General features: G+C 33.1%; 1 protein-coding gene across 1 annotated transcript; it reads left to right on the top strand.

The window, feature by feature from the left end:
- The first annotated feature begins 3,273 nt into the window (after positions 1-3,273).
- LOC110230305 lies at positions 3,274-4,504 on the top strand. Its single transcript, XM_021032828.1, has 2 exons — positions 3,274-3,295; positions 3,417-4,504. The coding sequence occupies exon 2, from the start codon at positions 3,431-3,433 to the stop codon at positions 4,373-4,375; it is 945 nt and encodes a 314-aa protein (XP_020888487.1). The 5' UTR covers positions 3,274-3,295; positions 3,417-3,430; the 3' UTR covers positions 4,376-4,504.
- The last annotated feature ends 10,675 nt before the right edge of the window (positions 4,505-15,179 follow it).

Below are 15,179 nucleotides of genomic sequence, written 5' to 3'. Positions count from 1 at the left end.
AATCTTATATTTTTAAGAGCATTTTTTATAAGGTTTTAAAGAATGGGCATTTTTGAAAAGTGGCATTGAAAAATGGGCATTTTTGCAAAAGCCCCCTTTTTTTTTTTTTCTTTTTTTCTAGATATTTCATTGATGATAGGAACTTGGAAATAAATAAATACTAGCTCCCTCTATATTATTTTTATATATAAGGTTTTTGCACACCGATTATGGAAGCATTTAATTTTTCTTTAATTTTAAATCAGAAAAATTATTTATCATCTAATTAACCAATAAAAAAATTATGGATTGAAAGGTAAAACAAAATCTAATTACATGAGCAAGGAGATAAGGTAAACCTCAAATTAAATAGCAGCAAAAACTAAATAATTAAACTTAAGAAAAAGAAAGGAAAAGCAAATAAAAAAAGCTTTAGATAATTAATGCAGCGAGAGTGATTCCTCGTCCCTACATCGCCAGTGGCGGATGTATAGTCGCGGTACCGATTAACTGTATCTACCAGGGCGTAAACACGAGTGGATAAGATCACAAGTCCACTCAAAGTTGGCTCTGCTATGTATATTGCATGACTTGCGTACATATCGTTTGCTTCCTTTAGTTTTCTGCTTTAATTTAGGTTTGTTTGTTTTTATGCTTTAGAGTTAGACCCATAGGACATGCAGTCCTTTTTATAGTTGGTAAGATTAACACTACTAAATCCTATTCTATCACGAATTTGCTTTTAAAGGGAAATTGTTAAAAATGCCCCTTTTGGTGTGCCCCTTTTGGTGTGCCCCTTTTCAAAAATGCCCCTTTTACATGTCCATTTTCAAAAATGCCCCATTTTAAATCTGATATTTTTATAAAGTTTTATTAGGTTTATAAGGTACTTATGGATTGTAACTACTACTTGAAGACTCGATCCAAGTATTTATAAGGTTTTATAAGGTGTTTTAAAGGTTTTACAAGTTATTTTAAAGGATTTTTAAGGTTTTTCAAAGGTTTTACAAGATATTTTAAAGGTTTTTAAAGGTATTTAAAGCATTTATAAGGTATTTATAAAGTATTTATAAGATTTTGATACATAGAAATGTAGTTTGTGTATGTTTTAATAATGTTACATACATATTTGGGTAAATCTTATATTTTTAAGAACATTTTTTATAAGGTTTTAAAGAAGGTGCATTTTTGAAAAGTGGCATTGAAAAAGGGGCATTTTTGCAAAAGCCCATTTTTTTTTCTTTTTTTCTAGATATTTCATTGATGATAGGAACTTGGAAAATTAATAAATACTAGCTCCCTCTATATTATTTTTATATTTAAGGTTTTTGCACACCGATTATGGAAGCATTTAATTTTTCTTTAATTTTAAATCAGAAAAATTATTTATTATCTAATTAACCAATAAAAAAAGCAATCTCCAGAATATATCGTCAAAACCAATAAAAACATGATATTTTGAAAACTGTTTTGTTTATGAGTTTTTGTTTGAAAAATACAACTTTCTCTATTTTCAATAACTACAATTTTTTCGTACCAAAAAATTCAAAAAAAACTAAAATTTTTAATATGTAAAATGACAATTTTATCCACATTTAAAATGCTGCGTTTTTAATAAATTAAAAATAAATTCGAAATTTAGACAAATAAAATAATAAACCAAATTCGGAATATTAATTATATTAACTATTTTGAGATAAATACAGTTTATTTATTTTTTATATTAAAATTTAACAAGATAATATCTATAAATATTCTGAAATCTATCACTTAATATTTGTTTCCAACAAGAATCGTAAATTGTTTAAAATATATATTTAAGATAAGAATTATCTTTAAAATTATTATTTACGTCAAATTTTAATTTAAAAATTAAATTAATAGATTTTCTGTTTTAGTGATAAATTCTTTTTAATTATTACCAAATTTTAGTGGGACTATTATAGTAATTTTATATGGGAAAGTTACTAGATTAACCCAAATTATGAGTTTAATTACTAGAATGTCTCAAAAAATTTGGGGGTTAAATGAGTTATTTTCATGACCATAATACCCTTTCTCTCTTTGTTAGGAATAAAAAAAAGTCAAAATTACCCTTAAATATATTTAAAAAACGTGAAGAAAAAATATTTAGAAAAAAAAAATTATTTGAAATATCAGCTGGGTTAGTTGTGACAGGTTTATTTTCTATGACAGACTTATTTTTCTGTGACAGATTTTTTGCGACAGATTTTTTGCCTCCCACAGACTTTTCGGTTTGGAGTACGCGTTCATCTTCGTCTTGACAGGGTACGGGTCTAGGGCAAAGAGTCTAGGTGGTAACTCTTCAACTATAAGATCTTCAGTCGGAGCCACGCTTGTACTGCCTACAATTACAAGTGATATACAATTAAGTAAGGATGTATGAATTCGTGTACGTACACAGTAATTATCAACATTATATACTCAAAATCTGAATTTTGGCGGAAACAGAGATTTCCAATTCATCTTCTCAAATTTTCAAACTACAGATATAGCAAAATCCGGCAAATTCTATCCCTTTTATCAAACAAGCTTTAAGATTCCGATACACCCAAAGAAACTACAAACGAAATAATATATGAACTTACCCAATTCCTCCGGCGGCTTTGTCGGAGAGAGTTTTCTCCTCGGGGATACTCTGAGTACCCGCTTCTCCTTCTCGGGGCCTTCCCGCGTATGCTGCTTCCTTGGTACTTCGTCGTTTTGTTTATTTCCAGCCATCTCGAAGGTTTCTATCTCGCCGGAGGTTTCTCAGGTCGCCTTCGCCGGAAAAACTGGAACTTTCTCTTCGCCGGTTTATCGAGTTCAATGCAATGCCTCAAATCAAGTAGCCGACAATTCGAACGGAGATGTCGAAAACGAAGACGGATAAATGAATTCCGAACTGATTTCTACTTCTCTCTCGAATCTCTCCGTCTCTCTCTCCTTCTTCTTCGTTTTCTTCGACAGTTTCTGCAACGAATTTTTTTTTTTTTTATTCAAAACTACCTAAACCGTGTGATGTAAAACAAAAGAAAGCAACTAAACCGAAATTAACTTTGTCGTTTGGTTTTCGTCGTTAGGGGTATTTTCGTCACAATTTGGCTTAACTGCCACCACGTGAGAATGAAATCTCACTTTGCCAAAAGCTGAGACCAAATCTTATTTCAATGCTAAACGTGAAAATTTCTTTAATATAAAATCGGTTTGGGTGCGGTTTGGGGACGATACGTCTCCGAGAGAGAGAATAATTTGGAGACGGAAAACTTGGTGAGCAAGTCTATTTCCACTGTATTAATAATGTAGCGTCTAAAAGGTGATCATCACAACGATTCTTCAATTAGGTTTTTTTCCCTAAATCTCTTGTTTTCGATAAGATCGATCATTATTCATCATCATGTCTCTGCTTCTCAACGAGCCTTCGATGTTGTGCCTAGGCAAACCTGCGTCGATGAGGTCATCTCTTTTTCTCTCTAGTGGCTTCCCATCTTCCTCACTGCGAACCCTTCCATGTTCCATCCACGGTTGTGGACTGAAGGTTAGTAATGTTCCTAAATCTCGCCACACTTCTTTGGAAAAGAAGGTGCCTGTGGGTAGACATAAAATAGATTGGCTAGCATACCTTGGCTGGTTAGCTACTTACAGTGACGACGGAATTTTGCGTTTCATTGATTCTATGTGGGATTCAGGAGAACCGAAACACTTTTCGTCGCCTCCTTTTGTAACTTTACCTCGTTGCCAAACTCAAATTGTCACCAACGTGGTAGCATCTTCTCCTCTTGACGACGAGGACTGTGTTGTGGCTGTCAAGTTTTTGGGACCTCAACTCAGCTTTTTCAGACCTGCTCAAAGTAAATTTGGGTGGACCAACGTTAGAATCGAAAACCCTTGCTTCTACTCCTCCAAAGTCATGTTTTCCAAGAAAGATGGCATGTTTCGTATTCCTGGATCTGGAGGCCACATTATCGGATCATGGGATCTCCACACACACAAGCAAACACCACCGAAGATTCAGAGGTTGCAGCTCCAAAACCTTCCCGAGCGGACCAGGACCCAACGCGAGCTTCTGGAATCTTCCTGGGCGAGCGTATTCTTGGTGGAGTCACAATCAACCGATGAAACTTTCTTGGTTAAGTGGTACAAGAAGACCTCTGGAAAGATCATGAAAACAAAAGGTGTAATGGTGTTCAGGCTAGACCATAAAGGAAACGCTATTTACACTCAAGACATTGGAGATCTCTTCATTTTCCTCTCACGAGATGGTATTTATTGTAGACCTGCAGCTGAAGAACCCTCCTACAACTATAGGCCTAACCACGTCCATGTCGGTAATAAAGACGGGTTCTTCACTATCAATCTGGCAAGTGGCGGATTAGAAGTTCACAGAGAATTCTAATTGAATAGAATCTCTTTGACATTGTTATGCATATGATGTGGGATAATCTTTGCTATCATCTCTCTTCCAATTATTTTTGTTTAAACTATATCCAATAAGTTTATGAATCATTGTTGTCACCACTAAAAAGTTGTGTAGCACAGAAAAGTAGAAAACTAAGAGAGAATCGTGTTTCGTAAACTAAGATTAAAAAGTTGTTTGACAATAACAATACAGTCTATAGGCTTGCTTCGTAAACTGCAAAGTTGGAAATTTTAGTGGTATTGTCGTTTTAAGTTCTTCACTCGCCATCAAAAAACATGACACGAATTAGAAAAGATTCTTGCTCATACCCAATAATCAAATCAGAACTAAGGATGGAGACTCATTCTTCCCCGTTTTGATATAGAAATCCAACACTTCAAATAAGTATTTCAGCAAAAATAAAAAGCGCCTTTGGATCCACATAAGAGTAAAAAGGCAAAATCACAATGTAATACTAACAGAAAAAAATTAATATTTTACTCTAACGACAATGATATAGACATATATATATATATAGTCTAGTCACCAATTAAAATCAGAGTGTAATAAATCGGATACATATACTTGGATGAAAATTTAGGACAAATAGCATTATATTTAAAAGCCATGAAGATGGTGGTAAAAAGATGATACAGTATAGGAAAAGATAGTAGTACCATTTTTACTCGTCATCTTTGTAATTTTTGACTAAATAGTTACACCGGAGATCGGTACACACGTTGTACCACAACATTACAAATCAAATAGCACACATGGTTGTATTGACTACGTGCGAACTAACAGAACTATCGCCATCCTCTGCCAAGACAGATTCTAGACCTAGAATTTTTCAACATCCTCGTGTTTCCATAAACCAGAATCTCCTTTGCAATCAAAATTTTCCACATCAAATCTTCCTGATGTTGTGACTTATCTCTTGCTCGAGAAATTAGAGGTGCGACGTGTTCTCACGAATTTTCTAAGCTACACGGAGAAACAATTTGGGAAGTCAGTCAAATCTGTTCGTAGTGACAACGGTATGGAGTTTACAATAACCGACTATGACTTGAACTACAAGTTACGGGCCTAAACATATGGTCCAAACTCTATCCGTAATAGCTCTATAAACCAATTTCTTTCTTCTTGTTTCTGGTTCAATTCCAGCAAGAAACAGAGACAAAGATTTTTACTCCCATTGAAGAATAGATAAGTGCCTCTATATTGATTCTACATAGTGTTTTATGTTCAAAAGTTAACATTTTGTATATACATCATATATTAAGTGTCCAATATAATTGATGGAATCAGAAACAGTTGTTCGTTAAGTGTAAAACGGGATTGAATTATAAAAAATTTGACTTTGTGGAAAATTCGATTGTCATATGCACATGTGTTTAATAACTTCGTTCTCATATGCAATTTTTTTTTTGTGAACGATTTATGTTCCTTAGTCGATAGTACATTATACATGCTGTTAGACTTTCTCCCAGTGTTTTTAAACCCGACCCGGACGGTGAACCGGACTACCTTCTGGGTCACCGGGTCACTGGGTCAACCGGGTTCGACCACGGGTCAATTGATTAAAATTTAATTAATATATTTAATATTCATAGAGAATATATAGTGTTTATAAATATAAAACTAAAAATATTCATACTATATTTACAAAATATGAAGTCTAACAATAATAATAAAGTAATTCAAATTAAAATTTTAAATCCAACTAAAAGTCTAAAATCGTAACAAATATTAAAATAGTAGGAGATCGCTAATAACAGAAATAAACTAATAAAACATCGCGAATTCAAAACAACTAATATCGGTTATTTTTTTCACCATTTCATTCATTCTCCTTAGACGGTACTGTCATGTTTCATTAAAATCTAAAACATCAAATGAGTCTAAGAACTACAAAAGAGTTCTAAAAATAATTGAATAGAGTCTAAAACTCTAAATTTTATTCTAAAATCAAATGATATTTTTAAAACCCATACCCAGCCGGTTCAACCGGTTCACTGGGTCGCGGGTTAATGGCGGGTTTTTGTGGGTTTTTCCGATTTTGAAATTGGCGGGTATTAGCACTAAACCCAAACCGGAAAAGTATCCGGGTCGTGGGTTAACCGGTCGGACCGGGCGGTCCGGGTCGGGCGTGAAAACACTGCGAGTTTCTCCCTGTTTCGGAATCGTCTTTATTTTGAATCTCTCTTTTGATTTTGCATAAATGAAAAATGCTAAAAAGTTCACCAAATTAATGTATATGACCTTACCTAATTTGGAGACATAAAACTTGGTGAGCAAGTCCATTTCCTCTGTATTAATAATGTACCGTCTAAAGGGTTTTCTTCAATTAGGGTTTTCTTCAATTAGGGTTTTCTTTTTTTCCTAAATATCTTGCTTTTCGATAAGATCGATCATTATTCATCATTATGTCTCTGCTTTTTAACCAGCCTTCGAAGTTATTCCTAGGCAAACCTGCGTTGATGAGATCCTCTCTTTTTCTCTCTAATGACTTATCATCTTCCTCAGTGCGAATCCCTCCTTGTTCCATCAACGGTTGTGGACTGAAGGTTAAGATTGTTACTAATGGTCGCCGCACTTATTTCGCAAAGAAGGACGACGGAATCGTGAGTTTCAACAAGGAAGATGAAAAAAAATGGCTAGCTTACAAAGGCTGGGTAGCTACTTACAACGGCGACGGAATTATGCATTTCATTGAGGAGACAGGAGAACAACCGAAACACTTTTCGTTGCCTCCTTTTGTAACTCTGCCTCATTGCCAAACTCAGATTGTCACCAATGTGGTCATGTCCTCACCTTCTCCTGAGGACGAGGACTGTGTCGTGGCTGTCAAGTTCTTGGGACCGCAACTGAGTTTTATCAGACCAGCTCAAAGTAACTCTGAGGAGTGGACCAACGTCAGAATTGAAAACCCTTGCTTCTACTCCTCCCAAGTCATGTTTTCCAAGAAAGATGGCATGTTTCGTATTCCCGGATCTAGAGGCCACATCATCGGATCATGGGATCTCCACACTGACACACACAAGCCCAAGATTCAGAGGTTGCGGTTCCGAAACCTTCCTGAGCTAACCAAGACCCAACGCGAGCTTTTGGAATCTTGCTGCACAAGCGAATTCTTGCTGATAGAGTCACAATCAACCGATGAAACTTTCTTGGTTAGGTGGTACAAGAAGAGCTCTAGAAATATCCTGAGTTCAAAAGCTGTGATGGTGTTCAAACTCGATGACAAAGGAAACGCTATTTACACTCAAGACATTGGAGAACTCTGCATACTCCTCTCTGGAACTGAACTTTTATGTGAACCTGCTAGTTCCAATATCTACCTCCTGAGGCCTAATCACGTCGAAATCTATGATGTCTACGAGTTCTTTACTCTCAATCTCGCTAACTCCCCCATTCTTTAGTAAAATTTTGCTATGATTAAATATGGAATTAATTCTGAGTCTGTCTTCTCTTTTGAATCTTTCAAACCTCAAAATTGTAGAAGCGAATCTCTATGACATTTTTATGCATATGTGTTGTGGGATAATTAAGATGTGCTATCATCTTTCTTCTAACCAATAATGCTTAAACTCTATATATCGAACTAGTAGCAATATCATTCATTTTAATCGAGATGCTTTTATGTGGAATGTGCTAGTATTCGTGTGGTTACCTTTATGCATATGGTTGTAATGACTGCGAACTAGGGATGTTGTTGTGGGTAAAAAAACCCAGCCCGACCCAAACCCGACATGAGCCCGCCCACCAAAAACCCGACTGCGAACTAGGGATGTTGTTGCATATAATCATGTATTTTATATTTTGTAATTTGTATATAATCATGATAGACACCTAACTCATAAACACAAAATATGGAGAACATGAGGTAAAGTTCATAAACGCTTGAATATAATCAAAGTGTCACTTTAACTATCCCATTAATCTAAAACTAAAAGACTAAAACCAACCATCAACTTAGAAACTTCCACAAACGTAGCAGACACAAATGTAGCTACTTTAAACAAATCGCCACAAAACCAAGTTTTAAAACCCAGGAACAAAATCCAGAAACGATTCTATAAGAGGGAGAAATTAAAAACCCATAAACAAAAATCGAAACTTTAGCTACACAAAATCGAATTTGGTGAAAAAATTGAAGAAGAAGAAGAATGACGTCGTTTTGTGACAGTGAATAAAAATAAATAAAAAAGCCCATGGGTACCCATAACCCAATAAGATAAACCCGTATAAGACTTTCTTTATCCGGGTACCCAGACCATTTGAAGCCCGCGTTTTTTTAACAAGGAAAGTAGATCTTTGGGCTTCTTATTTAACATGGGTTTTGGGTACCCATTGGACTAAAGCCCACTTTTAACATCCCTACCTCTATGTCTTGCCCATGAAAACCTATCCCCAATGGTTTTAAGGTCCATTAGATCACACTGTCTAACCATTCTCCTAAAGTCTCAAAAGCTTGCTTCTGGTTTTAAAGTCACCCAATAATAGACCTGAGACCTATTATCCGGGATTTGGGATCCGATCCGGGATCCGCTCCGAAAAATAGGATATCCGGATGGACCGGATCCTTGTATAGATAGTAATACATTAAACTTTGTATTCATACGACAAATTCAAGCTTCATATTAATATTGGACAGTATACCACGTCCACAAGTGAAATCTTAGAATTAATAATCAAAATACAATTATCTCTATACTATTAAAAGAGAAGTACAAATGCAAATGGGTCGGGTCAAAATCAGAAAATTGACCCAAAATTTTGAAATCTGATCTTTGAATATTTTTTTAATATGATTTCCAATTAATATTTAATAATGAAAAATTGAACTAAAATCAAATATTTATGGAAATCAAATAAAATCTGATTGTATGTATGGTAACTAATTATAAAAGCATATTCCGAACAATACTATACATTAATTACTTATAATATATATTTTCATATATTTTTGAAACTAATTCCATAACAATCAAGGTTTTTGTCATTAATTTTGCTTATTTTAGCCAATTATCATTAATTGAAATATATCTTACTTGCTTCAAAAGATTTCTAGAAAATTAATCACAACTAACCCATCTATTTTATAAATTAAAAAAATATTTTTATTTTGGTCGTGTAAATTAAATAGATATGAAATCCATGTAACTAATTTTAATTTAATTAGATTAAATCGAAATTCTGGTATTTTCATACTTATGGCTTACCAAAGAAGTTTAATTTTAAAATTATAAAGATTTCTTGAATATGACTTTTAGAATTATTCAACAAGATGATAAATATTTATTAAATTTTGTGAATCATGAAAAATAATAATTAATTTTTAATCATTATATTTCACCTTTCAAAGTTTCAATCTCTCATCTAACAAATAAGATACATATTCCATTCTTCCTATGTCCAAACTCTATTTTGTTGTAAGACTAAATAATATTTCCATTAGAGCTGTCAAAGCGAGTTGATTCGTCCCGTTAAGCCCGTTTTGTGATAGGTAAAATATATTTTAACATATAGTTAGTCGGTCCACATGACCCGCGTGTAGCATATATGAAACACAAACCCGTCCCGCGAATGTATGCTGATTTGCGGGGTTATCCGTGGGTTTTTGTTTAAATAATTTTAAAGTAATGAAAATTTAAAATACTACTAAAATAAATAAATTAAAAAATTTTAGAAAAAATAATTTTATATATCATTATATTTATAAATATTATAATTTTATTTATTAAAAGTTTTTTAAATTACCAAATGTTGAATAAATTATATTTTTATCAATAAATACTAACATGCGGGCTGATCCGCCAACCCGCTGACAAAAACCTATTAAAACCTATGATCCACTGCGAATCAATCCATGTTGCCCGTTTATTTACGGATTTAATATATTTTCCCAAATCTGTCCCATAGTGAGATGATTTGGGCTCGACCCACGGTTTTTGATCTATTTTGACTGCTCTAATTCCTATGAATAGTCTAATTTTTCTAAAACATAAAATTCCATTTTGTAATCATAATTAATATGATCGGTTTAATTATAAAAAATTTAACATTTTCTCTACAATTTGTTATTATGAATATTTATAAGTACACTACACGATTAACTCTACTTAAAACACGCACAATTAAAATCAACGTACGTAAATTAATATTCTCCCGCGGTGGACCGCGGGTCCGATCCTAGTACAATCTTAAAAACTATACAAAACAAACAACATTAATAAAACAAATACAACTTAAAAATTAAAAAATTTAGTTACAAAAATACAACTTTGTATTTTTAGGTCGTTTAAAAATCAATATTATAATATATCAAAATAAGTGTTAATCTTCTTTGACAGGTCTAAATGTGTAATTGTAATAAATTACATATGTTTAATAGGTTAAATCTAAAAACACCAAAAGTGGATTGATAAATATAATTTTAATACAAAATTATATATAAAAAAATAAAATATTATCTCGTGGGTCAAATTTTAGTATATATACAATTTGTAATTATTTATACTAGGTTATGAACCCCGCGATATCGCTGGGAACTCATTTTTCAACAAATATATTTTATTACGTTTATGTATTAAATTATTATTATAATATATTCAAATAATTGAATTATTATATAAAATTAACTATGTTTTAAAGTTATATCGTAAATATTTTCTAAAGACGTTAAAAAATTTTATGAATAAAAATGTAAAAAAAATTATGATTAAAAAACACTTTTGAAACATTTTTTGTGAATATAAAATTATTTATAAGTGACAAAATAACTAACGAAGAGTTATAATATAGAGAGGAAAAATTCTAGCGGGTTAAAACCAAAAAGATATAAAAACACAACCAGAAAAATAACCGTCAACACAAAATGTAACCGTCAATATTTTAACGAACAGTTGCGATAAAAAGACATAACCGAGAAAAAAATAACCGTCGATATTTTAACGGAAAGTTGCGATAAAAAACACAACCGAAAAAAATAACCGTCAATATTTTAACGAAAAGTTGCGATAAAAAGACACAACAAAAAAAGAAAATGTCAACATTTTTACGAAACGTTATGATAAAAAGACACATCAGAAAAAATAACTGTCAACGAAAAATGTAACCGTAAATATTTTAACAAAGAGTTGCGATAAAAAGACACAACCGAGAAAAAATAACAGTCAATATTTAAACGAAAAATTATGATAAAAAGACACAAACGGAAAAAAATAACCGTCAATATTTTAACAGAAATTTGCGATAGAAAGACACAACCGAGAAAAAGAAACTGTCGATATTTTAACGGAAAGATAAGATAAAAAGACAAAAACAAAAAAGAAATCGTCAATATTTTAACTGAAAGTTACGATAAAAAGACACAACCGAAAAAATAACCATCAATGAAAAATTGTAACCGTAAATATTTTAACAAAGAGCTAGGACAAAAAGATACAACCGAGAAAAAATAACCGTTAATATTTTAACGAAAAGTTGTGATAAAAATACAAAAACGAGAAAAGTAATGTTAATATTTTAACAGAAAGTTGCGATAAAAATACACAACCAAAAAAATAATCGTCAACGAAAAAAAGAACCATCAATATTTTAACGAAGAGTTGCAAAAAAAAGACACAACCGAGAAAAAATAACCGTCGAACTTTTAACGGAAAGTTGCGATAGAAAGACACAAACAAAAAAAAATGACCGTCAATATTTTAACGGAAAGTTACGATAAAAAAGGCACAACCGAAAAAATAACTGTAAACGAAAAAAGTAACCGTCAATATTTTAATGAAGAGTTGCGATAAAAAGATACAACCGAGAAAAAATAACTGTCAATATTTTAGCAAAGAATTGCGATAAAAAGACACAACCGAGAAAAAAATAACCGTCAATATTTTAACAGACAAAAAAAGACATAATCGAGAAAAAATATCGTCAATATTTTAACAAAAAGTTATGATAAAAAACAGAAACGAAAAAAGTAACCGTCAATATTTTAACGGAAAATTGCGAGAAAAAACACAACCAAAAAAATAACCGTCAACGAAAAAAGTAATCGTTAATATTTTAACTAAAAGTTGCGAGAAAAATACACAACCGAAAAATAACCGTCAACTAAAAAATTAACCGTCAATATTTTAACGAAGAGTTGCGATAAAAAGACACAACCGAGAAAAAATAACTGTCAACATTTTAACGGAAAATTGCGATAAAAAGACACAACCGAGAAAAAATAACCGTCAATATTTTAACGGAAAGCTGCGATAAAAAGACACAAACGAATAAAGTAACAACCAATATTTTAACGGAAAGTTGCAATAAAAAGACACAACCGAGAAAAACCCGTCAATATTTTAATGAAGAGTTGCGATAAAAAACACACTCGAAAAAATAACCGTTAATATTTTAACGGAAAGTTACGATAAAGAGACACAACCGTTCAGAAGTACAAAATGCATTTATTGAGGTTGTTATTTTGGTTAATAAAACCAATTTGATATGTACTCTAATGGTTGATGTAAAAAAACTTCGTAGTATTACTAACTATACAAAAAATGCAATGAAATTATATAATGGAAAGACATAACTTTAAATGAATAAATACAACTATAAAGATATAACGGTAAACTGAAAAGATACGACTGTAATTGAACAAATATAACCGTAAATAATCAACGAAAATTCAAAGAGAAAATTCAATAAATGATATAACCGTAAAAAAATAACCGATTTAAACGAAAGGGTGCGATAAAAAGACGCAACCATTCAGATGTGCAAATGGTATTTATTAGATTGCTATTATATATAGATTACACAGTTTTTTATTTATTATGATTGGTTGGTTGCATGGTTTAAAATGATACATTTGTAATAAAAAAAAAATCTAATATACATACTTATGCATTTTATCTTTTCTGACAATTTGTATTTTACAAAGCTGGAACATCTCACCGACTAAATTCAATTTCAGCGATGCCCGAGCATAAACCACTTCTCTCCGATGTAAATCGATTTCCGATTATCATTAGGTTGATACCCTGCGAGATTATTTCTCTTCTACGACGGCGGTATCCGACGCCGAGAGACGGTCTTGTCGTTTAGAGATTGGAAGAACGAAAAAGATTTGATCCGCTTGAAGAATCTCATCAGATTCGATCGCCGATGTTAAATCATCGTAGTAGAAAATAAGATTTCGTCAGCAAACCCTGTTCTCCTCTCCGGATCTTCAGCTGCGTGATCGGAGATGATGGAACCAGAGAATCATCTTAACTTCTTCCTATTTCGATCTCTTCCGTTTTCGTGGCTCACCGAATTTTGAATCATGGAAAGGTGGAATCTCATTAGCACCAGGACCTTCAGCTGATGATGTCTCTGATTACCTCGTCTTAGCAGCTCATAGAACCAAGAGACCTGACATTCTTAGAGCTTTTAAGCCTTACCATGGCGGCTGGAACATCACCAATAATCATTATTGGGCTGTAAGTCTCCTCTTCTTTGTCATCTCCGATTTTCTGTAGTTCTAGGATATGTTATTAATGGCCATCTATTTGCAGTCTGTTGGATTCACAGGTACTCCTGGTTTCATTCTAGCTGCTACTTGGCTCTTCAAATGGAGAGTATGTGATCGAAGACCCACAAAACCATCTTCAACGGCTAACTTCTTCATGTTTCATCGCCGCTGATTCCGAGACGAAAACACTACAAAACCCTAGTTCTGAACTTTGTTCTTCACTCGTACTCTTTGATTACAAGATGGCTGAGTCTGACAAGACCCACTAAACCCTAATTTACCATGTTCTCTGTCTTTGCGCCTAACGGAGAACACAAGCCGCAAGAGATGTGCTGTGGAGCAGAGGAAGCGTATTGGTGGACTCAAGAAAGCAAAGGTTGCTCCTTTCTCAGGGACGGCGAGAGAGACGCCTGAGTAGCTTGTCAAGGTGATAAGTGACATGAAAGAAGCAAAAGACGCTAAACTGATCTTTGAGAAGACTCTGTTCGTGACTGATGTAAACCCAACACAGAACAGAGTAGCTGTGGAATCCTCTGCTTTGCCATGGAACAGAGTAACTCTTCACTTGCTCTCTGTCTCTTCTAAGTTTATTGTGTCTGTTGAGACTATAACTAGGTTCATCAACTCGAACAGCGATCTAATTTCATGCCATTCTGGATATTGTTTGTCTAGTAACTTCTTGGAAGAGTTTGATTTAGAAAATTAGGATTCCTCTCTATTATTAGTAACTTGTTCCTTCTATTGTTTCAGATCATTATAATTGTATGTACTTAGCATTTTTGACATGAATCTGGTTTGTTGTTTGGTCTAACTTTAATTACTGCATTGTGACCTTTAGATTGCTTGTAATATATCTCAAAGTCTAATTTTGTGTGATGAAATTGATCCAATAGTGAAAGGGTTTTGGTACTCAATGAGATTCTGATGTTCAAACTCAGTATAAATAGCAGAATGAACAAAATTTGTTGCCTAGACAGGCTTTGGCCAAACCGTTTTGATACAATTACTTCTTTAGCCACTTTGACTTTGTCTAGAGAGATTTCTCTTACACATATCTATAAGATCTAGTTTTCTTGTCTAGAGAGATTGCATGTGCTCTCATGGATCTTGGAGAGTTATCTGCAAAAAGTTTGGCATTCTGTGACTTCTTTCTCCGATGTGACATTGAGAAATGCTTCAAGATATCCCAAGATACCCGGTAATGGAGGTTACAGTGATATAAAAAAAAAAGAGACAGATATCAAAAGTTTAAATGTACTTATATGTATCTTCTACCTGAGTAAGAGTCAT

This window comes from Arabidopsis lyrata (genome assembly GCF_000004255.2).
Source record: "Arabidopsis lyrata subsp. lyrata unplaced genomic scaffold ARALYscaffold_3, whole genome shotgun sequence".
Taxonomy (NCBI): domain Eukaryota; kingdom Viridiplantae; phylum Streptophyta; class Magnoliopsida; order Brassicales; family Brassicaceae; genus Arabidopsis; species Arabidopsis lyrata.
The sequence above is the reverse complement of the archived record's forward strand: the minus strand, read 5'-3'. Positions and strand labels throughout refer to the sequence as shown.

Coding starts and splice junctions, on each gene's coding strand:
- LOC110230305 (XM_021032828.1), top strand. CDS start 3,431: ATGAGGTCATCTCTTTTTCTCTCTAGTGGCTTCCCATCTTCCTCACTG.